The sequence below is a fragment of the Dermacentor andersoni genome, chromosome 4 (genome assembly GCF_023375885.2).
Source record: "Dermacentor andersoni chromosome 4, qqDerAnde1_hic_scaffold, whole genome shotgun sequence".
Classification (NCBI taxonomy): Eukaryota; Metazoa; Arthropoda; class Arachnida; order Ixodida; family Ixodidae; genus Dermacentor; species Dermacentor andersoni.
The window spans coordinates 34,206,133-34,232,110 of record NC_092817.1 but is presented as its reverse complement, the minus strand read 5'-3'; the positions used below and the strand labels follow the sequence as shown (position 1 = coordinate 34,232,110).

The 25,978-nt window shown below is 47.8% G+C and overlaps 1 protein-coding gene across 1 annotated transcript in view; it reads right to left on the bottom strand.

Moving 5' to 3' along the window:
- Positions 1–25,978, bottom strand: part of LOC126536904 (cell adhesion molecule Dscam1-like) — a 333,560-nt gene that overhangs the window by 69,299 nt on the left and 238,283 nt on the right. The window contains exons 7-11 of the mRNA XM_050183951.2: positions 23,171–23,346; positions 19,552–19,821; positions 11,126–11,533; positions 9,812–9,967; positions 3,770–4,057 (exon numbers count right to left, since the gene is read on the bottom strand). Of these exons, the coding sequence (XP_050039908.1) occupies positions 3,770–4,057; positions 9,812–9,967; positions 11,126–11,533; positions 19,552–19,821; positions 23,171–23,346 (1,298 nt within the window). The remainder of the gene's footprint in view (positions 1–3,769; positions 4,058–9,811; positions 9,968–11,125; positions 11,534–19,551; positions 19,822–23,170; positions 23,347–25,978) is intronic.

Below are 25,978 nucleotides of genomic sequence, written 5' to 3'. Positions count from 1 at the left end.
CATGCGTGGTAGGTGGACAGGCAGGTCCTTGCGTCGCATCGTTTTGGACCTCCTCAATAAATGAAGATCAAGGCTGCGATGATGGGATGAATCCTCGGCACTCCAGCACAATAGCTTGGCGCTCTCACCATTAGTTTACACTCGCTATTTGATATTACGCCACAGGGAAATGTACGTGTAATTATCAAGCCGTACTCGTGTGCATGGTACATTTTGAGGCGATTGTTGTCGCATACCATGCGCGTGCGAGATCGCGCGCGCGCACCTGTTTCCATGGGGCGACAGAGCCGACACGTGCCTTTCCCGTGCGTCACATGGTACAGTGAAAAGTTGCCTAAGCCTACATCGCCCTTTCATTTTATCGTAGCAGCTAACGGTACGTAGACGCTGTGCGACATTGTACCGCCTTCGGGATCGACCCAAGTTTCAGCGGACCAGGTTGTAACTTTTCCTCTCCGGGAGTAGAACAAAGTCATTCTTCATGTCGTCGCAGTCATGCTGTAATCGTAGCCATCGTCGTCATCTTGCTGCTCTGGTCGTACACACGCTTGCATGGAACGCACAATTGCTCGCCTTTGCGTTTCAGTTAAAAAAAAAAAAAACATCACCAAGATGTGGCAGACATAACTGCAAATTTCTGTTAAAATTGAGAAGAGCTAGAATTATTTCGCCGACACTCAAAAGTTATCAAAAGACTACAGCACCTACTAAAAGGCGTCACAGAGAGATGCCAATCACTTTGACAAATGTCGCATGCAGGAACCTGTGCGCATTCAGCCAGCATTGCAAACATCAGCAGAAACCTATAAAGAAGCTTTTGTTCGCTGCGCTTGTAGTGTCTATAGTTTGCTACGCACGCTCGTCTCTGTAGAGTTAACTACAGTCCGGCAGACAAGGCGGAATAAATGTGCGAAATACAACTCGATGCAGCGCCCAAATCCGACGCGAAGTATAGCGTTGTCGTTTCGCAATTCTAATCAACTTCTCTGGGCGCCTGCATATCACAAAGAAGCATACGGTGAACATGTAAAACTCATCTAAAATGTATAAGAAAATATTGCCCAAGGCTTCGCGTCACGTCTTGTTCAAGTGCGCGGCGCTCTTGTAATCTTATTGAGTGCCGCGGTATAGTTTTCCCTGCCCTATTAATATTTAGAGAAGCCTCGTTGAAGACAGACACACACATAGACGCGCTCGCACGTATGCGTGCATAAGCTCGTGAGCACACCACTTATATCATTGACGGTACTTGTAAAGGAACTTACAAATATCGGCCTGCGAGTAGTAGTTTCTTTCACAAACTCTTACTCATTCCTAATTGGAGTGGCATACAGGCCCAATTGCAGCAGATGTGGTGTCGAGGAAACGACCAAATATCACTTGTGGCTGCCCCACACATGAAGACGAAAGGAGTGCCCTTCAGACAGCTTTGGGTACTTGATCTTGTGCCCGTAGCCTCGTGCGTCTACTATGCGCAAGGCCACAAAGACGCTGGTGCGTTTCTTGAAATGCATCAGCCTGCATGACTCAGCGATGAACGCTTGTGTGTGTAACAGTGCAAACTGTAGACGTCTTCCTTCCTTCTCCTCTTTCAATCCACTTTCTCCCTTCCCCGGTTCAGGGTAGCCTACTGTTCTCAGCCTGGTTAACCACCCTGCCTTTCCCTATGAGTTCTCTCTCTCTCTCTCTACAAATAACGGCACACCACTATGCAACAGAAAACAAAGCAAAGAAATAAAAAGGCGTCCTTTTCTTCTTTCTTTCTTTCTACGTGGAAACTGATAACTCTTTCGCGGGCGCAAGTTCATAACTCATGGTCAATACCGCCTTAGACAAGCTATAAATTTTGTCTTGCCTCCCCCCTAATCTCGTAAGCAGCAATCGAACGTTTCTCATTACAGCCCCGCGAAGATGGTGGACACTATTCTTCGTCTAAGAAGCTGATGTGAAAGGGGAAAAAAATCGGAAGCAGATAAAAGCCACGATTTCGACAGGAGAGGACCGAAGGGAAAACGAGGAGAGTGGGGAGAAAGAAAAAAATCGACAAAAAGACGAACAGGGGGGAAGGAAGGGAGACGTGGCCAGAGAAATAGGCTCGCCGCATGCCACTCGGGGAGCCTCCGCCGCGTGGCATTCGTTCGTCCATCCTTGTTTATCTGACGGCATCCAGGAACCATTATCTCGGCTCCGAGCGGGCGAGCGAGCGCTGCTAGCGTCACGACACACGCACGCACGCACATGCAGACGCGAGCAGATCTAGCGAGCGGAGGCGAGGCAGCCGAGCAAAACTCGCCGCCGTCCACTTTGGCGCTCCAATCGATTGCGCGGCCACAAAAGCTCGTCGCCCGAACCACCACCGCCGACTGCCTTGCCAGAGGAACATGCGAGAAGAACGCGGATAGCACTGTGGGGAAGAGAGGAGCGGAGGCTGAGATACATAAGGGGTGGGGAAGTCTGTGCGTGGTGGTGGGCAAAAGGGGTTAACGCCGCTGTGGGCCGTGAGATTGGGGAGCAGGGTAGGAGGGGGGATAGATTGAGAAGGCCAGAGGGATTTCTGACACTGAACTTGGTAGGACTGGGGAGCGAGGAAAGAGAGAGAGAGAATGTCTGTGTATACGTGAGGAGACGGGGAATACTGCGGAGAAGACTCTGGAAGGAAGGAGGCAGCAAGGCTTCAAGGATGCGTGGAGGTTTGTGCGGGATACAGCGGGGAAGATTGGAGAAATGGGGAAACAAATTGTGAGGCAGGGGCGGGAGGGAAATCAGGAAGAAGATGGGAGACAGTGAAGGCAGAACGGTTGGAGCGTGTTGAGAAAAACGAGGGCGAGGAGAAGCGGTAGTCTCGTCGCGCCTCCGACGAACAGACGGCGGCATGTCTCGCACGAACGCGCTCAGATTTGCGTCGATAAATCACCGCACTTTTGCAAACCACGTGTCCCTCCGCCGGCCCGAAGGAGAGCCTCTCCCTTACCTCCTCCATTCTCTACGGTCCACCACACTGGTCGGCCAACGGACCGCGACCGGGAAGCTGCTCTGAAGTGGGAAGGGCAAGGCTATTCCTCTGGCTCAGCACTGGCTAACGCAGCCCTGTGCTTGTCTCGTTGGTCCCACACTCGCGACGAACGCTATCTGCCTCGACATCTTGACGCGTTGCTTGCTCGGTCGGCCGAAGTTGTGAAGAACTCCGAGCATACGAGCGCGGAAAGGCGGGAGCGCCAATAAATACAGAGCGGTATCGAAAGCTGGGAACTGGAAAAGCTGTTTCGCTTCGCTGGGTCCGGCGTTTTTCGTTCGAGGGCGATGATGCTATGGCGTAACTGCGGCGAGGAGTCCGCAAGCGATGACGAAGATAAGCGCTGTTGATATGAGAGCAATCAGGGGCTAATTTGTTAAAGTCCGTTCCCATTAACAGAGCGCGTAATTCGGGGGACCTGCGCCATCATCTTGTACGCGTTCGAAAAGCCGACGTTCGGTTTCGTCTCAGGCGATTGTGCTAGGCCGCGCCGATATCGCGGCCTAGGCCGATCTAGGCCAATCGTGTGATGCGAAACAGAACGTTGGCTTTTCAAATGCGTACAATATAGCTGGTCTGTACCTTAAGTTATAGGCGGATTAGATCATAAAGAAAAAGGTATTTTCGAAAGATAAGCGCACAAGAACGATTACTGTGAAATAATAATTTTGTAGAAAGATATTTTTAATTTAGGAATGAAAGTAGATGCAAAGTATCACGCCTGGCGAAACAAAGGTGCGTCTAGTGTATACGTACCGTTGACGACAAGGGAAACGGTCCGGTTCACAGCTAATGCCCTGTTGGACGCCTCGCACGTGTAGTTTCCGGAGTCCCGCATGGACACGCCTTTCATCGTTAGCACTGAGGAGTCCTCGAGGCTCTGCAGGGACACCGAGGCACTTCGCGCCACGTTGCGACCACCGCGCGTCCAGCGCAAAGTGATGGGTGGGTCCCCCTGGACCACGCTGCACAGCATCTTCACATTCATGCCTTCGTTCGCCGTCAGCACGTCCGGGAGCATCTGGCTGTCAATAACCGGAGGCACTGCAGAAGAAAAAACGTCGTTGTTGTTGTTGCTAGGCCCTAGTGAGGTCCAACACAGGTTTATCTTTTCTCGATACCGCATGACAGACTCCCCAACCTTTATGATGCAACAAAATAATATCCAGGAACTTAAACTAGGTCGCAAAATTCTGCGATTAAAGTTTCTTTTTCCCTTGAAAAACAACCATCTCGCATTAGACCCTGCTCCGTACATCCAACCACTGATGCCACGACTGACTCGAAATCGTCATGCTGAATCGATAACACCATTTAGAACACGTACTAACACATTCAAGTTTCCATTTTTTTTCACGAACGATTACAGACTGGAACGCTTTGCCGCTATGTATGCTTCAGAGCAGTGACTCATTCGACGCATTAACGCCACAATGTGAAGCGCTTTTCTTTTGTTTTCTTCTTGCAAAGGGCTGTTTTTCCTAAAGTTGCAATGTATAATTGTTTTCACGGTCATAATGTGCTCATTGATGTGTCATGTTTATTCCCTCTCTTCATGATCTCTGATAATTTCTGTTTGATGTTTTTACCAGTGCTTGCGTAAACCTTTTTGATGCCCCTCCTGCATGGGCCCTAGCTTGGACCTGCAGTATTTTGTAAATAAATAAATAAAATAAATAAAATAACACACTTGGGCGAATTTTTCCTATTGAATAGGAACCATTTTCAGCTACGTAACTAAGCGGCTGTTGCATTCCTGTGTTGAACACAATGTACTTTTCAGACCTCCGCTTAGCCCACTTTTGTAAACCAGGCGCAATATCCGAACGTATACAAGCCATTAGCTGTTTTACCAACAAGTAACCTGTACGGCATACCAATTGATTAACTGTGCACCAGACTCCCAGCACCATTTAGATTTAATGAGGGCTGCAGCTCCACTGCGCAGGTTTTACGTGCATACTTCAGTGCTGATCGACTTAGTCGGGAAAGTGTTGCCATTGCCGTAGCGGAAGAACATAAGGCAAAAAAAGAGAAAGATGAAAGAAAATTAACCTTCACCGGTTATGTCCTACATTACGATTGCTTACCATCTCTTCTTAGGAAGAGTTCCAGTGCAATAACTTTTTAGTCAACTCGGATTCAGGACTTCTATGTCTATGCTACTTTTATCGGTACCACTCAGACAGCAGTACACAGCTGTAATTTCACTAGTGCTATTAGTATAGTTGAAGGAGCAGGTTTGTAACTTGATCAGATTTTATAGCCATTGAAAGAAAATGAGCTGTCGGCGCGCGCAATCACAAATCTATCAAAGCCTATGCAAGTGCGAAAGCGTCTTTCGGAACATTGAAGCGTTGTCAAATGCTCAGCTCAAGAAACTTCAGAGAGCAAGGTTGTGCAAAAAAAAAAAAAAAAAATTTCTATCGGAATGTCGTAGGCGCTGATGAAAAGGTGTGCCACACTATTCTTATTCAAGCACAGACAATCAAATATTGGCGTGGGCTAATCTTTTAGTCTCACATGGCATTATGTCGTGCTGTGCTTTCCACCTGAAATGATTAATGAATCCCCGAAACCTTTCTCGACAGAAAGTATTTAAAATAATTATTCGGCACCAGACGCACCCGCAACTACGGGAACCTGCGTATATATACGAATAGGAAACATAATTGGATTATAAGTTGCGCGATTACAAGTTACATAAGTTGCGTCTTCATTTATTTGCAATACTCATCGAAACAAATGGGTCTGCAGGCAACCAAGAAAAAGAAAGGATGTCCTGCTGTGCAATTAAGATAACTTTTACTCCCGATGGTTAGTCGGGTCTATTCAAACGACTTCACCCTGCCGATTGGATCGTTCAAGAAACCGGTCGAAGACGGCTCGAGACGGTGGCGGTCTCCTTGTCCAGCAGCTGCCGTGGCACTTTCGGCGAGCAAATCACACCGGCTTCTTCTCCGGATCTCGCTCGGGACTCGTTCGAGAGCACGCGCACGTACGAAAACGTGACTTCGAAACAGATCTAAACTCGGAAGGGGAGGGCGCCGTTTGAAGAGCGACGAGGCTCCGGGAAGAGCGACGGGACGAAGGGAATGCCGGCAGAAGAGGGAAGGGGAGGGGAGGGAGAACTCGAGAAGAGCAAGACAGGGCACCTCGCGACGAGAAGTAATTCCACGCGTGAGGAGAATGGCGGGGATGTTTTGGGATGGTGGTCCAGGGTGAAAGGTGCAGCGGCGTAGGGAGGGCAACATCTTCACGTTCCGTCCGAGCTCGCCTCGAAATCCCCGAGCCACAAGGCGTCGGTAAAGCCTCGAGGCGGCCCCTCGGGGAAGCCGCTGTAAAGGGAGAGGAAACGGGCAAACGGAGCGGCAAAACGGCTTTTTTTTTCCCATAGGAACCAAACCTCTTAAAGAACTTGTGGCGCCCCGGACCCCGACCCTCTCCGAGCCTTTCCTATACCGCTCTGCCACCCGTGGCTTCTTCTACACTCAAACGCACCTCCCGCTCCCTTGTGCAGCAGCGGCGGCATTAAGCCCCCATTTCTCCCGTCGTTTAAGGCTGGCCCACACCGGAATACTGAACGATCGCTGTGCCTACCCCGCCGCTGCTGCCGCCATGGATACGCAAGCGTGGCGTAGACCCCGCGCGCGTTGCGTCGGGGAATTTCTCTTCGCGGTCCTTCTTGAAGTTTTATGCTTGTAGTTTCTTTAATCACCACGGCGCACTTTTAGATAAGGTTGTGACGTAGGGAAGAAAACAAGGTAAAACCATCCGAGTAATATTTTATGCGCAAAGTCTGGAAGCTGGGGAGGAAGCAGCTCGGGCTGGCACGTCTCTTGTCGAGATTTTGTCTAGCAAAATCCAACATTTTCAAACGGCTTGCAGGTTTGTTGCCGTTAACCCGGCCCCTATATCAAAGCGGCTTGTTGAAAGTCAATGCGGCGGCGTATGCATCGTACGCGTTTTCCGGAAGGAGGCTTGCATACTGTGCAAACTGAGGGAAAGGGTGGTCGTTATCTGAAGTGTATGGAAATACCGGGGTTTCTGAAGGAATACAAGAATAATCCGAGCCGGGTTTGCCCGTGCATAGCTAGACAGATTGGGAAGGCAAACACACAAAAGGCAGCGAGGTCAACTAGACAAACGCCCTCTTTGCTACCCTACACAGAAAAAGAAAGAAAGAAGAGGAAAGGAGCCGACAGCGGAGAAGAGAGAGCTAGTCATCACACGAGGATGCAAAACACATGTAAAGGCGATCACTTACGACGGCGCATTTAAAAAATTTCATGCACGAGTACGGAGCTTTTTGCTCCTGTGAAGGACGTGTCCACGGTCTTAAAAACTTTGCGACTGAAAGCGTTGTGGTGCGCGACTGGTTCAACGGCGATCTAGGGAGGGAGGCACTGAACGTCATTTTGCGCACAACGACATAGCTGGTGCTTGATGGTCTTCCGGTATTCACAACAGCCGCAAGCGTACATGAATGCGCAAAGTAGCTGGTACGTTTTTCACAGTTGTCCACGCTTAGCCGTTGCAGGAGATGCTGCTGTTCTCGTGAACTTATCGATTGTTTACGAATGCTGATTGTTGCCAATTTCGCGGAAGGGTTCCGTCATAGCACTAACAGAAAACTACAGTGTTGAAAAATGTATGCCGCACGGTCTTGCTTCAACTTGCTTCAATTTAGGCGAAGGCATTTTCCAGCTGTTACTAAAGAAAAAGAAAAATAGAAGAGACAAATGAAGAATGCTGTATTCAACCTGTGCACAATCCGGGTGACTTTGTGCGCGAGAAGTTTTGAAATGCCACAGGAATACACGAGTGACAGCAAGTTAGGCCGAGTTAGGCTCGCTAGTGTCCCAAAACACTCCAAGAAGAAAAAAATGTTTCATTTATATCTCTTTGTGCGGGAGCCTCCCTTTATTAATTGCAGTAGGCTAAATACCGCGCTGCAGTGTACAGGGTTTACGTTCTGCGAATATACAAGCCGACAAACTTAGCCGCCCCTTAGAACCCATGGTTGGACTTTCTATTCTCAGCCATGTCAGCTGGCTTTTCGTAGAAATGCAATGAGAAAACGTCCGCGCACTTGTTTTAAGTACATTTTAGAGCCCCCCCCGGCCCCATCCTAAGTGGCCAAAATAAATCTGAACCATTACGCGTTACGGTGTCCCTCCCAGCCAAGTTTTCGGGACATAAAACTTTATGAGTCGATAAAATTAAACGCTTAAAATTAAAATCACGACTTGTGCATACGGCCATTTCCATCTAGATGTGATTTATTCAAATTTTATTTTTTTCCTCGATCCATAGAACTATAGAATAGCCTGCCCCGCCATATTGTGAATGATGTGTCACTTGATGTTTTTGTTGCGAATGTTGAATCCTTCTTTGAAAATGCTTTCGTAAATGTGTTGTAGCCATAGCTTTCTTGATTATGAGTCATGAATTGTATGATTCTACAGCTCTGCACACTTTTTGATTCTATTATTTATATAAGGTATGTATCTTTTCATTCATGTTCGGGAACACCAAACCTGTTGTAGCACCTATTGTACATTCCGCTCCTGTCAGAGCCTGAGAAAGGCTCACAGTATTATGAAATAAATAAAATAAATAAATAAACGCTGTTTCTCGCGAACGTTATAGATCGTCGTCTTCGCTGTTCCTCCAACGCGGCAGATATTATCAATCTCTACACGTCTGCTTTATGTTTTGTTTTGCCGAAACTGATTGCTAGCAAAGCGTGCTGGCTTGCCCCCTTCTGGTTAAATACAAAGATACAAGGAGCTCAAGCAGCACAGAATCGGTTACTGAAGCGAGAGGAAAATGGGTGTTATTAACAACGCATACTTGTCTAGTGTTAGTAGCTCTGTCTCCTACCAACATTGACGTACGCCTCTGACGTACAGGACCATATGCCAGCAGTCTTCTCCTACCGGTTAACAAAAACGAAAACACCTCAAAAAGGTATCGCTTCTGTTTTATGAGCAGCGTTTTTTTGGCTCGTGTGCTTTCCCCCCACGCCTTCCCAGTGCAACAATCCGCCGTCATACACAATCTGCGAGTCAGCGCCAAGAGAAAGTGCCAATAACCTGCACAATCCTTCCTCTTCATTCATGCAAATAAATCTGAGGTATAAACAGCTGCGTTAGTGAAGCAAAAAATAAATATAATAAACAATCACAAAAGTATCTCTAACAATTCGGGAACATCACCAGAGAATAAAAATAAATCTCCTCTGTGGTGGCACAACGGAAAGTTTGCACATTAGCATATTAGTTCCTACCTCAAAAGGCCAAAATCCACATCTGCTACCACTACGACTGATACACCCCGGGAGCGCGCCACCTTGCAATAAATCAAAACACCTGTGTCGTATCAAAGCAGACGCCTCGGCCTCATTTTGCCTCTCTTAGCTGATGAGAGCAATTTTGAAGGGGAGAGGACGCTATAAATAACGTTTGAAAAAAAGAACAGAAGAAGGAAAAGATTCTCGGCCCCTTTGAAATTACGCGGAATGAATAATTTACGGAGCCGCGCCGACGCTGCTTCGAAATTTATCTCTCGAATCTTTCTGGTCGTTCGTCTCTCGCTCGCTCTTTTTCCCCGGCGCTTAACATTTGCGAACGGCGATGAAGAGAAAAGAAAGAACCTTCGCGTCGGTACATGCATGCACTGAGCCGGGTGGCGGTCGGAAACGGGCCGCGTGTCTTTTCTCGCATTCTTTTTATCCTGGCTTAGCGCAAGGGACGCCCACCCTGAACCTGGCCGTCCTGGGCAGAGCGTAATTACCTCGGACCCTGACGAAGGTGTTGCCACGCGCAGAGAGGTTCCCGCTGCGGGCCAGGCAGGAGTATTCGCCCTCATCGGAGGCCCGCTGCACGTTGTGCACGCTGAGCGAGCTCTGCGCCATCTGCTGTCGGTGGTTGGTCGGCAGCTGGGCATCGCCTGCGAACGGGAAGAGGTGACGAAGCGCCCTCCTCCTCCTCCTCCAACTCCCGGCTCCAGGCGCGAACACAAGCCGCAGCTCGGCAGACCTTGTGAGGCCAAGGTTAACGGGGCCCTAGAGTGGGCAAGCTAGAAATGGTCGTAGGAAACAACTTCCGGAGTGTCTTACTCTATATGTACCGGTTCTCGTTAAATCACCGAAGCTAAGCAGGACCGTTGTTGTTCAGCAATAGGATGGGAAATAGAGAGGGCTTGTTTCCGTCTATTCACCCTTTTTAATGATTTAATTTCTTATTTGTTACACGTGCCGCCATTTATTGGCGAGGCATTCCAAAAGTGGCAACAACTATTCAACATACAGTCATAAGGACGCCAGAAGTAGGCCACCTACACTAGCTATAACAGGCGCTGTTACTCCAGTGAACACAGTGGCAGCCAAAGCTCCTAATGTGCTCACTAGGCCAGTGATAAATGGTTCTTAAGCAAGTTTCGTCAATTGTGACCTATACGTGGAGAATAATAAAGACACTGAGAGTGGTTAGTGGTTAATTGAAATTGTTAAGGTACTGATTTATCTCCAAACGTTAGCCTAGAAAGATCCGAAACAATAAAGACAGAGAGACAGACTGCCTTTAATTGGGCGCTGGATATGTTTTCCTGGCCATACGCCAAGCATCCTCCTGACAATGGCGGAACATGACAATGGCGGAACATGAAATGACCCAGTTAAACATAGATTAAACACCGAGCACAACAAACACAATAACACATTGTAAGAGACAACTAGAGTGTTTGGGCAAGGCTAATGTCCCAGAGGAAGAAAAAAATATCTGCACGCGAAGCACTAAGCACTGCTTCAACAACAAATAACCATACACATAGGGATATATCGTCTGCCTCCTCTGTACACTGACATTTCAACATTAAGATGAATAACGAAGTTCTTTGACAAGGCGTGAATGCCCAACATTTCCATATACTGTATCAACCTTCTGCGTTTTTCATATCAAGTATGTAAAGAAAAGTGAAGTGCCGTTTCATGTATAAACAAACTGGTGGTCATAGCTTAAAACACTAAATGGTGGTTAGGTTGTTGACTGTCACCACTCTAATCAGGACCCCAGACATGGTGAGAAACAGTCTCCCCCATGTTTGTACCTTTGAACCAGGTGACGCTGTTTATGGGGTAGCCCGCCACAGGGCAGACCACCCTCAGCGTGGTGCCGGCGACCACCGAGATGTTGCTCATGGGCCGGATGACCGGAGGGCCGTGAACGTTCACGCGGGCGCCGTGACTCGCCTCGCCGACGGCATTGGCCGCAGCGCAGGCGTACAGGCCACCGTCCTCGACCCGCAGCTCGGTGACGTTGACGAAGCTGACGACCACGGAGTCGGCCGTGACGAAGTCGCCCACGCGGAAGCGGTGGAAGTCCGGCACCGGCGCGTCGTCGAGGGTCCAGGTGACCTGCGGCAGCGGGTTTCCCGCCGCCGAACAGCGGAGGGACACCGACGCGCCAGGCTGCAGTGTCTGCTCGTCGAACACGGACGTCAGGAAGGGCGCCACGTCTGTGAGTGGATTCAGATGCGTTCATTGCGTGAGAGGTAGCACGTATATCGCTACTTGGAACTCGTCAACCACTGCGTTGGCTCAGTGCTAAGCAGCTGTGGTTCTGCTGCTTAGCTCGAGGTCGTGGATAGGATCCCGGCAACGGCATCCGCATATAGTTAAGAACGAAAGAATAAAGAATAATGAATAAAAATAACACTCGCGCTTTTAAGGTTTAGGTGCACATTAAACCTCAGGCGATCAAAGTTTTACTGAAACCTCATCACCATGGCTTCCTTCATAACACGCGCACTGTGCAGGTTTTGGACTTTAAACCCCACAGTTCGTATTAGTATTTAAACTCGTTAAGTCTGATACGAATATCTGACGTGGTGCATGTATGCGCAACTGCGTGTTTCTGGGAAGTCTACGTAACCACCGTCATGAGATCAAGTAGCCAGCGCTACCTCAATGCGCCACGACAATTTTTTAAATGAAGTTAAGAAGAAGAGCTTGGCGTAGAGATAACCCGGAAACGGATCCAGAGCTGTCCTAAGTGCGCAAGTTCCGGGCTCTACACAAGTGTGCAGGAAGCTCTGCCATTAAGTACAAGGTACATTGATTTATGCGCAAATATCAATGAGCCATGGGCGTGATAGTCATGCTTGCATTGGTATTTTCGGAGGTAACATTTAATGAATTTTCGAAACCTTGCTTGTGGATACTATATGTCAAGTATTCTGCTTGAACCTGGTAAAGGTACCCGACGTTCTCTTCCATGATATATTATATGCTATATAACTAGGCAACGCCGACAAACTTAAGCTGTATATTCTCGACCTGGAATGTCCACGAAAGAACAGCACACTCAAGTCGCCGCTATCGCTTTGTTCGTAAACCAATGCACGATAAATGCCGAGATACTTTGCAAGTTCACAGCGTGTTACGTTTCGCCTACGACGCGCGGTATAGCCGGCGCGGATGCAAGGGACGCCGGGGCTTCGTTCAAAGCGGCGGACATTTTGGCCCGTTCAGCGCTGCCGCAACGCCTCCCCGCCAAGCGCGTCGAGGCATGTTTCAATGCCACGTGTCTTCGTGTGTGTGCGTGTGTGTGTGTGCATGTTGGTGCCCACGCTTGTCAAAGCGTGGCAGCCGGGGAGAGGAGCTCCTCAACTGTGAAGCGAGGAGGTCTGACCGGCGCCGGCCCGGCGGATGCGACACCTTCTAGTCTCAACGTGTCCGCGCGGCGCCGTCACATGCGCCTCATCGCGAGCCGTTAGTTCTTGCCCTCGACTCCGAGAGCATAAAACCAGCAGCCCACGGACGCCAAAGGAGGCTCCGATTTCTTCCGTCGAGTAACGTGGTCTCCCGTCTCTCCACTTCGGTCGACCTGACCGGCCGCTCTTTTGCGATGCTAAAATAAACAAGTTGTTCTGTTAGCAGTCGACTCATCCTTTGCCAGGACCTTCGGATGCTTCCAGCTGTGCCCCAGGCCGCCAGGCCAACGCTACCCTTGGGGCTTGCGACGCAGATGCAACAAGCGGCATTGACCTTTAGACATTCCCATCCTGGAGCGCGCTGCTTCATTCTCACGTATTGTGTATGTTTTTCTGTGGTCCTCAGCAGCGTTGGTTATTGCAATCACGAGGGTTTTCCAAAAGTTGTTTGAAATATACCTCCAAAGGTCAACACCAATATCATCATCATTATCATAATCATCATAATCATCATAATCATTAAAACAATCATTGGAATCCTTTTTTTTATGTCCACTGAAGTACGAAGGCTGCTCCTAGCAATCTCCAATTACATCTGCCTTGGACTAGTTGATCAGTATTTGTAGACAAATTTGCGCCTGAAGGTTTCCTTTCATCAACCCCTATTTTCCGCCATCTTCGACTGCGCTTAAATCCCCTTAGCACCCATTCTCTGGTCCACCAATCATCTGCCCTACACACTACATGGCCTGCCCAGCTCCATCTGTTTCCCGTAACGTCAACTGAAATATCGGCTATCCCCGTTTGCTCTCTAATCCACATCGCTCTCTTCCTACGCCTAGCATTCTTCAATACATCGCTCTTTGCGCAGTGCTTAACTTGTTCTCGCGCTTGTGTGTTCACCTCCAAGCTACTGCCCAATATATTACCACCAGTATGTTCCGAAGAGAACGCGAATATGATGCTGCGATTGGTGCTGGTCGTATGGCATGTACGTAGGCGTGTGGAATAATTAACATTGACTCGAGATATTGAATATATGAAGACTGTAAATATCAGTGTTCTTGGGGGCCATTTTTTTGTTAGCTCTGGAACACTACAATGATCTGGGTGGCATTGTCATTTCTTCCTATTCTTTGCTAAAGCATTGCCGCGTTTCATTACCGCGCCAACGACAGCTATGTCTTGAGAATGTGAAACTCTGAAACTCCGCTGTAACTGGCGTTTGTTTACTCGTTCAGCGTAATTTACACAAACTGTTCTGCTCGCGCCTTCGAAAGGCGGTTTTCTTGAGACCAGCGAAAGCTTTGTGCGGACAGTGTTCACCGCTAACCTTATGCAAATAACATTATTGTCCTCTTTATGCCTCACGAGTTTTGTTTTCCTTTGCTAACCTCGGAGTAATTATAATTTAAGGATTATTGCTTTTTTTTTTCATCGTACAGCAGCAGTGTTACAAAAAAGTAAAGCTTAAGCAATGAACTTGCGTCGTCGAAGCCCGGAATTCATTAGGAGTCACGTCTTTGACAGTTTAATCCAAAGGGGCGACCGGTGGCGCGAAGCTGTTCTCAAGTTCTTACGAGGCAGGCAACTCGCTAACGCGGATCCACCCAAGGGAAACGACTTCAAATTTTACTCGTGCGTCTAGTTACACTAATTATCGTGTTAAAGTTGGCTACCAAAAGTAAAATGCCTCTTGCAACGCTCTCTTTAAAGCGAGAAATACAAAACGAGTGCAAGGTTCATTACATGGTTGTGTTGCAACTACGGCGAACACCCTTTTTATTTTCATCCCTGTGCTTACGTAAACGCCCAATAAGGAAGTCTCACTAGCTTAAATGCAGTGCACATCGTCAGGTTCACCAGGTTGTTCTTCGATAATAAAAAAAGCTAATTATATTACGCTCGGGGACGTTCATCGTTAATGTTTAATACGGTCACGAGGTCCGCCAGCGTCCGTTGCTCGAAGAAAACTGTGGTGTCGATGCGGTGACTGGTAAGATACGAAAATAATGGACTCTGAAATAAAAGATAAAAAATGAACAAGTTCAATTAGCTTTCGGTTTTATATGCACTGCCTTTGAAAGCCTCTTCTGACTTAGCTGAGCAGCGCCAGGTGCATAAAGCTGTGCTGTCGACGAATGGCTGTGCAAGGCGGCCTAATGACGTTGCGTAAATCGTAAAGTGAGCCATGAGATAGCAAGTACTAATGAGATATTAACCTGGCAAAGAATATTACGTAAGAGGTTGAAGGCTCACTGCGAATGGTTGTAACGCGGTGTCGGCCTTATAGGCACGCCGCTTAAATAATTACACCGTTGCGCAGCGAAAGTTTCTTGGTAATAAAGTAGGAATACAACAGCGGAAAATGTTATGGCACGATAATTTCCACTCAAAAGAAACGTAAAGTTGCCGGAAAATGCAAAGAGATTATAAAATATTTTGCGGGTTAGATGAAATTGACGACATTTTTAGTTTAATCAATTAAATTGTGGAGTTTCCCGTACCAAAACCACTTCCTGATTATGAGGCACGGCGTAGTGAAGGACTCCGGAAATTTAGACCACCTGGGCTTCCTTAACGTGCACCTAAATCTAAGTACACGAGTGTTTTTGCATTTCGCCCCCATCAGAATGCGGCCGCCTTGGCGGGGATTCGACCCCGCGACCTTGTGCTCAGCAGCCCAACACCATAGCCGCTGAGCAACCACGGCAGATAGTTTTAGTTTGAGATGTAGCGATCATGCTAGCGCACATGACGACTTTAGTGTTGCAACGTGTGACCAGTATTTGGAAAATATAGTGCAGTAAATATGTATCAGTCTGGCAAACGATATTGCTCGTATAAGTCATCTTCTGCTTGTCTTATTTCTTCATGAGCAAGATAGGTTTGAGTAATGGGGCTGCTTCTGTCACCAACACGGCTGCATGATCATAAACAAGCGGCATAACTTATAGGTGATGTAATTTTCCTGCCAAAATTAAGAAACACGGGCCTCAGTATTGGGCTTACGACTAAATGTTAGGTGAATGAACGTCGATTCCCATCGTCGGCCGCTTGTATTCCTTTCCTTTTGCTAAGGCCGGCCTCTCTGCCTTTCTGTACACACATCTCGCTCTCTCTCTCTCGTCTCTCCTTTCTTTACAGTCTGACACACATCCGCACATCGAAAGTACCTACAAGCTATTTTACGCTTTGGGCGACAAGAGCTGGATTTCATTCACACATACAACTCTTAGTTAGCATGGATTATGACAGCTTCGTTCCTCTGGGGTGCTATAACGTAAAACTAATCTAAACTTTTCTATTCCATTTGTGCAATCAGCCCTCCACGATTGGTAAAAATGTTTTCGGGCCATCCCCACGTCACTTGTCTCTCAAGCGATGTCAGAGAAACAGCAAAAACTCTTAATCTGACATGACGTGTACGCACTGATTATGCATGATTAGACCCAACAAAAGAAAAATAATTATTTTCGGTCCAACCCATTTCCACCATCAACCCTTCGCTATTGATCACACGTTTTTGGGCTGCACGCACTTGGCGTGTCTGTCACGTGACGCCTAAAAACCGCGAAAGTTCACCACGTCAAAGTGACATGCACGCATCAAAGATGCATTTATATGCCGAACTAAACTAACTTCTTTTTTTTATTTGAATAGCTAGAGACTGTGTCGTTCCGAAAGGAATAGAAGATGGCTACACACCGATCGTTCTGGCCGTAACTGCTCGGCGTGGCCGGGGAAAACGGATTTTCTCGAATATAACAAAAATTTTCGCGTAGCAGATAACGTTGTCGAGGCTTTTCGGCACGTGCACGACATCGTTCTCGCGACTTTTCTTCAATGAGCGGCATTTTTAGCGGCATTTTTACCCTTCCGTCGTACGTCATCGCGATTTTCTACCATACACCCAAAGATAAGCGCGGAGAAGCTGGCCACTCCCAGACGCCGGCATCACCCTCCTCATCCGGTTATCTACGAGGACGTATCAAAAAGTATTTGCCTCTATTTTTTTAAAGCCAAATTAAGCTGTAAACGCGAAGTCAACATATCCATTCCCAGCGGGGGACTTTTCTTGGACCGGCCCCGCCTTATCTGCCGGTAACTTCGCGGCACGGCGTTGCTGTCAATTGTTGAAGATAGCGGTTGTGCTTCGCACGTCCACGGCCTACGAGCAACGGATGATACGTTTTCTATGGAGCAAGGGACGAACGCGCATCGAAATTTACAGGGAAATGCAGCCCACGTATGGGGAGAGGTGTCTCGCTGATGAAATTCCTGGAAGGATAGCGATTCACGTGCAACGATGAAGCCAAGACAGCAGTCCGACGGTGGTTCCGCAGTAAGCCGGACTAATTCTACGAGTACCACAAAGGCATATCAAATTTAGTGCTGCTATGGGAAAAATGCCTGAACTAGTCTGGGGGGGGGGGGCTCCACTTCTCCGCGCTTTTCGCCTCTGGTCAGCCAATTAGATCAGAAAAAACCTGTCACTGCTGGCAATGACATTCGCTTTGAAAGCGAACAAAAGTGTCCTTCTATAAACGAGAAGAACGTTTCATAGGCCTATTCAAACAACCCCGTGGGTCACTACCCAATGCTTGTATTGGCGGTTTCGTAAATTTTGACATCAGGAGATTTGAATAAAACAGATTGGAATACTTCGAAGTTACAGCTACCCTATTTTACGCAGAGATTTGGAATGTCGGTTTGATTTGGTCAACGAGAGGAAATTCCTTATACATGTACATTCGTGTGCAACTTTTCTGCGCGCTAGTCTCGACTGTATTATAACATAACATATCGACATTGCTACAAACACTATTATTTGAGATGGACAATTTAGAGCACTAAAACAACTGCACTGTTCTAACATAACCCTGTAACGTCTGTGCAAGTCACTATAATTTCACGAGTAGCGTTTTTTTAATGTGCAAAATATATTTAATAACGTAAACCAGTGAAACAGGGTGACTAAAGAGCAAGTACACTGTGGAGACAAATACGCGCTCTATTAGTTACTATAATACCCTGCATTAATGCTTTTGAGCACTGTAGGATAATCTTTGAAGAAACAAAGAAAGAAAAACAAAGAAAGAAAAAGAAGAAACAGCCAGGCTTGTTTTTTTTTTAGCTCGTAGTGCAATATATACGACATGCACTTCTGTGAAGTGTGTGCACCTTTTTGCCTCGATTTAACAGATGGTAGGAGGTACTGCAGTACGGAGTGAAGCGATCAGGCCTTTCATATCTAGCCGTCGAAGATACGCTACTGTCCCTTCGCCACACAAAGAGTTTTTATGAGAAAAAGCACGCTTTACAAGCACAGGTTCGCGAGCTTTCTTTTAAATGTGAAATGCATGTTGGAGCATTCTAAGTTATCCTGAACGTAAAATTATTGCGGCATGAACTAAAATAACGAATAGAAATCGCACACACCACTCATCATGTCGCTGCAATCAGGCGGAGGACGTTATTTTAGACCCTTGGCCAGATGCTCAATCGAGTTTCAAGGCCATCGGCATTACTGAACTTTTTAAAAAGGACGGGCCTGGATTGCAGACTTTGAGCATGCCAAATTGCTTGCCATATGTTCTACATCTTCCTAATATCGTCCTCGTCACCCATCATGCGCCACTTTCTTCCCTCTTTCTTTCCCTCTTCCCCTCCCCCCAATGCCGAGTAGCTGGCTAGAGGAATATACCTCAGGCCGACCTCTCGGCATTTCGTATCATTAAACTTCTCTCTCTCTCTCCAACTCACATGAGCGGAGTCACTTAGTGATTTTTTGAAATTTTTGCCGTGAACCTTGTTTGTTTGATCCACAATATGAACAGGGAATACAAGCAAAAATAGAATTGTGAGTCTGCACATAGAATCTACTAAGTTTGTAGCTGTGCCACCCATTGCTTATATGAATGCGTCTCGTCCAATTATTTATGCACTCTACTATGATTAGAAGCACTGTAAGAAAAAGGCCCAACGTACCTAAATATGCGCGCTTTGAGGATTTCGCGATTTGCCGATTCATTTACACTTATACCAGTCTGGTTCAGGTATGCGGACGACGAGCCTGCAATTCTTCGAGCGATGGATTGCGGTCCCATTAGCGATCTCGACCTTAGCAGTACAACGCCATGGCCACTAAGCTACCGCGGCGAATTTTCTCTTTTTCTTTTAGTGAGGGCAAAGTGAGAGCGAGAACAAAGTATTCAGTGGCAACAAAGCAGAAGAGCACTAAACCTTTGTTGAAGGTTGCAAATGTAAAACCCGATTAGAGTACGTACTCACAGATTTGCATTCGGTTATTAGTTACTCGAATAAACATGGGTAAATTGATTGATTGATTGATTGATTGATTGATTGATTGATTGATTGATTGATTGATTGATTGATTGATTGATTGATTGATTGATTGATTGATTGATCGATCTTGACTTCCTAATGCAAGTCAGGGGCTACGCAAGGTGCCGCAGTGGAGGATTCTTGTATTTTTGCGTCACTTGGGGTCGTTTAACCTGAACCCATATACGATCGTTTTGGCATTCTTCTCCAGTTGGAACGTGGCCGGGAATAAAGATCAGTGACCACCTGCTGAGCAGTAGAACAGCGTAGACATTGAGCCGGAGCAGGTGGAAAGAAAAGCAGAACATTTAGTGTCCTTATGGCTCGCTAAGAAAATAAATAGTAGAAGATATGTGGCCAGCAACACGTTTGTCACTTTTTGTAGGTGCCTGGTACAACATTCCTTGAAAACAAAAGAAAAGAAAGAAAAAAGAAGGATGATCGAGTCCCTTTTGCCCGATTCGATTCCTTACCACCAAGCCGCAGCTCCGCAGATCCCTGCGCTGAGTCGGCCTCATTGTGCGCGTAGCACTGGTACATGCCCGCGTCTTCTCTGAGCACAGAGCTTATGCGCATCATGCCCGTGGCGAGGAATGAGACCCGGGCGTTGGCCTCCAGAGGCCGCTGGTCCTTGTACCAGGACAACGACCGCACGGGGTGCCCGGTCACCGTGCAGTTAAACACCGCCGGCTGGCCAACGTCGGCCGTCTGCACCGCCGGGAACAGCTCGGCCTTCAGCGGTGCTGTTCGCGAGTGTGATAGAACAAGTAGATTTAAATGGCATTGCGCAGCGGCCGGGTAGCGATATGATTTGCCACAGCAGAGGTTATCACTTCTTTATGAGAGGCAAGATTTTTGACGAATTCAATGTAGGCAGAATGGTGTATAAACGTGCACTATATTATGTCTCTTTTTTTCCTTGTTGAAATGATTCGTGTTCTCCGTACTATAATTCTATACGGCCATATCGGTTTATATTAGAACATACAGATTTTCAAAAAGTATCACAAAGGAAATTCGCGGGCGCTAGTTGGAATCGCTTGGTGCATGACACGGGTAATTGGAGATCACAGGAAGAGGCCTCCGTCCTGCAGTGGACATAAAACAGGCTGGTGGTGATGATGATGATCCATATGTTCTTATATCAATATGCATTCAGGGGAAAATTGAGATTAATTTAGTTTTATTTGAGAATTAGGCCAATTTTCTTTCTAAGTACGATGATGGGGACGTCCCACTAAGTCCAAGTGTCCACACGATCTTCTTCGAATAGCATGTAGAAGTAATTATTTTACTTTGCTAATTTAGAAATGGACGTTAACCTAGTCCTCCTATGTAGGAAAGGGATGCTTGATGGTTAGGCAACCACTTGAAAAAAGAAGTGAACTGTGCATCCTTGTCGGCTCGATAGTCGGTCGGTGAATGGGCTGATGAGCAGAGGCACGTCGTACTCGCGAACACTTAACAGCTTCAGCGCGGCTCGACTGCGCACTCTAGCGAAATTTTAAACATGCGTTCATCTTGCACACTGACTCGTTCGTCCTGGGTTTAATACTGCTGGTCTAGACACTGGCGATTCGTTGAACATGCTTGTCCTCGCCCGGGATAATGGAACACGCTCAATGCTAGGTACATGCGTCGGCTGACATCTTGCTTATCGCTGGCTCGACCTATGGGAAGCAAGTTATATCCTTAGATGTGCTTCTGTGATTCCGCAGGCAATAAGACGAGCCAACAATAAAAAAAATGCCTCTCTATTCCTTACTTTGTAAGTCTCGAGATCTAAAAATTCAGGAAGCTTTTTCTAATACAATCTTCCTTTGCAGTTCCTCGATTTAATTTACAAGTGGTGCACATAGCTGCGTAAAATTTATATTTGGTTGACAGGACAAAATCCATGTCGGGCTTTCAATTTTTCCTAGCAGCTTAAACTTGCTGCATACGAGGTCTTTTACAAAAGTATCCGACCTTTGTATGAAGAAAAAAAAATGGCATAACTGGAGCGTTGGAAACATAATAACCCTGAAAGTAGACTCCTTGGGACTCCACACACTTCTCCCAGCGGTGCTGCACTTGTTAAAAGCATTCCGAGAAGGCGTCTTTCGGAATGGAGTTTACCTCAGCTGTCGTTGCACCCATAATGTGCTCTCTTGTCTGAAATCCTGCTCCTTTCAATAGCCTCTTGATTTTGGGAAACAGCCAGAAGTCGCAGGGGTCCATGTCAGGAGAATAAGGAGCCTGTTGAACTACAGGAGTCTGGTTATTCGCCAAAAAAGTCTGAATCAAGTGCGAGGAATGTACAGCAGCATTGTCGTGATGGATGCGCCAATTTCCTGCTGATCAAAACTTCGGTCTCTTGCGACGCACAGCGTCACGTAGGTGACGGAGGACATCCCTGTAGTACTCTTTGGTGATTGTTTGACCCTGTGGTGCGTACTCGTGGTGTACCACACCGCGGGAGTCAAAGAAAACAGTCATTCGTTGCTGCGCACTTGACGGGCCTTCTTTGGTCTTGGTGACGTAGAATGCTTCCACTGTGACGACTGGGATTTGGTTTCCTGGTCGTGCCAGTACACCCAAGACTCGTCGCCAGTGATTATGGTGTTCATTAAGTCGAGGTCACTGTTTGTGGAATCCAACATGTCCTGTGAGACTTCAACACGAAGTTGCTTTTGCTCCACCGTGAGCAGCTTCTGCATGAATTTCGCCGCAACTCTCTTCGTGGCGAGATCTTCGGTCATAATGGAAAGTGCAGAAAAAGTGCCGATGCCCACCACTTCCGCAATTTCTCGTATAGTCACACGAGGGTCCCGCATCCCCGCAGCGTGTACTTCCACAATCACCTAGTCATTTCGGCATGTTGATGGCCGACCGGAGCGTGGCCCGCTCTCGACCGATGTGCGGCCGTCTTTAAACCGGTTATACCACTCCTTAATCTATGTGCTGCTCATAGCATCGTCACCGAAAGCCGTCTGAATCTTCCGAATGGTTTCCACTTGGCTATCGCCCAGTTTCTGGCAAAATTTGATGCAGTAGTGCTGCTCCAGTCGCTCCTCCATTTTTTTTGCAATAAAAAACCGACGAGAGCACTGCGCACTACCTCACTCAAACCGTCCCAGCGACTGACGCTATCTGCAGGCGGGAAAAAATTCGCGCATGCGCACGGAGGGTCAAGGTCGGCTGATGCAAGCGCACTTGTTTCATATCCAACAGGTGTTCGCAAAAAAAAAAAGGAAAGGTCGGATACTTTTCTAACGGACCTCGTAAATATTTGTTTTCCCTAGTTTGTTGCAGCTAAAGTAAGTTTCGCACTACTTTGGGAAAGCTGACTTGCCCAAAGTGCTAGAACTCGAAATGAATGAATTCAGGGGTTTTACGTGCAAAAACCGTGATTTTATTATGAGGCACGCTGTAGTGGGGGACTACGGAATAATTTTTACCACCAGGGGATCTTTAACGTGTTCTCGATGCACGGAACAGAGGCATTGTTGCGTTTCATCCCCATCGAAATACGGCCACCACGGCCGCGATTTCATCCCGCGACCTCATGCTTAGCAGCACAACACCATCGCCGTTAAGCCACCGCCGCGGGTATTAGAATGCGAAGGTGGAAAACGTGGATAACATTTAATATGATAGCAAGTACCTAATATCAAAGCTCGGACTAAGTATGTGTTTTCAGATGTCATGTTTTCATTGCTGATTTCGCTTCCTTCAGCAAGGTTAGTATATAAGATTGATGTGGATGGCTCGAGCAAGGACAACCTGGCAACAATAACTCAACCAAGAAAACTACAGAACAGCATACTTTGATCATGACATTTGCCATTAACCAGTTTGTCACTTGGTTCACCTGCGATATGTAATCACCACACGAATATAAGGGAGGAGAACATAGACGGTCTACATAAACTCGCATGAAACAGAGAGAAGGATAAATGAAAGGCAGAGAGGTTAGCCAAGACTAAGCTCGGTTGACCACCTTGCGCTGGGGGAAGGGGAAAGGGGAAGAAAGAAAATTAAGTTTGACAAGGTATTCCAAAGTGGATTTTCGGCAGCAAGTCCATGAATTAAAAAAAGAAAAGAACTAACCTGTAATGGAAAGAGTAGTGCGGACTTGTTCCTCGCCGACGCTGTTATTGACGACGCAGAAATATTTGCCGCTGTCCCTGACGAGCGGCGCTGACAGCAGGAGAGACCCTTCCGTCTGAGTCGTACGCAGGTCGCGAGTCAAGTCCAGTAGCCGACCACCGAGCTCTCTGTACCAACTGCGATTAACACGAAATTTTCTCCATACGTCGAGCAACAAAACACGCTGGCTGTGTACTTAGAGCAACGATTTTAGGCCATCTTATAGATCGTTAAAATTTATTGTGCTTACCGAATGAGAAGAATCGGGAAAATCGAGAATACAGGTTTCAGCAAAAGCGTTACGTAGCCAACGAGCTTTCATTGGCTTGATTGTACGTTGGTTTCATACGGTTACGTGTACCGAGGCATATGAGAAACAAAAGCGAAATGCAAGGTGAGTTTAAATATTACCTAGAGACACCAATTAAAATGGACTCTCAATAAGAGTGTCAAATTAGCATAATTTTATTACACGGCACCTTAGCCTCCATTGAAAGAAAGTCAAGGTGATAGGATGATGCTTTGAGCATTTTCCCTTGATTCCTTCGAATTTCAGAAATTCAAATAATTGATTTAGTGATGTCATTTATGTCACCTTTTTTCATAAGGTAAATTGAACGACCAACTCAGAGCACATAGGCGAGTTAGTCATTGGCTGAAGCAATACGAGAAAGGGAAAAAAAAGAAAAAAAAATTACAGAAAGCATCGACGATGACTGTCAATGTAGTCGAATGGCCGAACACTTCTAGAAACCTATGCACATTTATTAAAAAGAATGATGCGCTCGAAGGGGTATAATTTGGCGTAGCAAGAATATGTAAGTAGCTTTTGTTGTTCCACTGCGTAATTCCATAGAGAACAGAGCGTTCAGCCGGCACATCTACTGCGGTTAGTGTAGGTGGCCATGAATGTAAGCTGATTTGTCACATGTGTGTGGTCTTCAGCGGCGCAAGCACGGGTGTGGAAGATGACTGCCATCCTCCTCTCCTGACTCGGAGCCCTCTCCCACAGCCACCGCAGGAGGAGAGGGCGGCGGGTGAGGAGGAAGGCTGTCCTTTCCTATGGCTCTACCGCAGAATCTATACAAAACCTTCAAACACCGCAAAGCGCTCGCGCGACAGGACACTTGTATCAACGGGCATTAACAATTTGCGTTCGCCGACAAATGCGCCATCCTACACCCCCCCGCCAGCCAGGATGCGAAAAGGCACGCGGCCTTTGCGTTGGAGCCTTAATGCCGTATCGGTGGTCCAATGACCCCAAAAACGGGCCAAGAGCCAAGGAAAGCTTTTCACTTTGAAACGATTCCTTCATCATTGCCAACATATCGTAGTACGTTGGATATACTGTGGAACACGGTAGGGGGCTTCAGTAAAGTATTCGTGCGTAGGAATACACTGCGTACTGCACTAAAATGGAGCCACGTTGAATGTGCAGAGAGTTAAATTTACCAACAGCTCCACGTGCAAAAATGTTTTGTTACGATAGCAATTACACGGCCGTTCGAGGCGCAGTCACGCCGTCAGCACCGCCACTGCCGACAGACAAGCTGTCCTGCCATCGATGGTGCATACGCGGCTCGTGCGCGCACGATTAGAAAGGCTCCAAAGAGGCGGCTGCAAAAATGGCGAAGCGTAGTAGGCACACTGCCAATGCTCCGCTTACTCCACTCAGGGACGGACGGACGGACGGACGGACGGACGGACGGACGGACGGACGGACGGACGGACGGACGGACGGACGGACGGACGGACGGACGGACGGACGGACGGACGGACGGACGGACGGACGGACGGACGGACGGACGGACGGACGGACGGACGGACGGACGGACGGACGGACGGACGGACGGACGGACGGACGGACGGACGGACGGACGGACGGACGGACGGACGGACGGACGGACGGACGGACGGACGGACGGACGGACGGACGGACGGACGGACGGACGGACGGACGGACGGACGGACGGACGGACGGACGGACGGACGGACGGACGGACGGACGGACGGACGGACGGACGGACGGACGGACGGACGGACGGACGGACGGACGGACGGACGGACGGACGGACGGACGGACGGACGGACGGACGGACGGACGGACGGACGGACGGACGGACGGACGGACGGACGGACGGACGGACGGACGGACGGATGGATGGATGGATGGATGGATGGATGGATGGATGGATGGATGGATGGATGGATGGATGGATGGATGGATGGATGGATGGATGGATGGATGGATGGATGGATGGATGGATGGATGGATGGATGGATGGATGGATGGATGGATGGATGGATGGATGGATGGATGGATGGATGGATGGATGGATGGATGGATGGATGGATGGATGGATGGATGGATGGATGGATGGATGGATGGATGGATGGATGGATGGATGGATGGATGGATGGATGGATGGATGGATGGATGGATGGATGGATGGATGGATGGATGGATGGATGGATGGATGGATGGATGGATGGATGGATGGATGGATGGATGGATGGATGGATGGATGGATGGATGGATGGATGGATGGATGGATGGATGGATGGATGGATGGATGGATGGATGGATGGATGGATGGATGGATGGATGGATGGATGGATGGATGGATGGATGGATGGATGGATGGATGGATGGATGGATGGATGGATGGATGGATGGATGGATGGATGGATGGATGGATGGATGGATGGATGGATGGATGGATGGATGGATGGATGGATGGATGGATGGATGGATGGATGGATGGATGG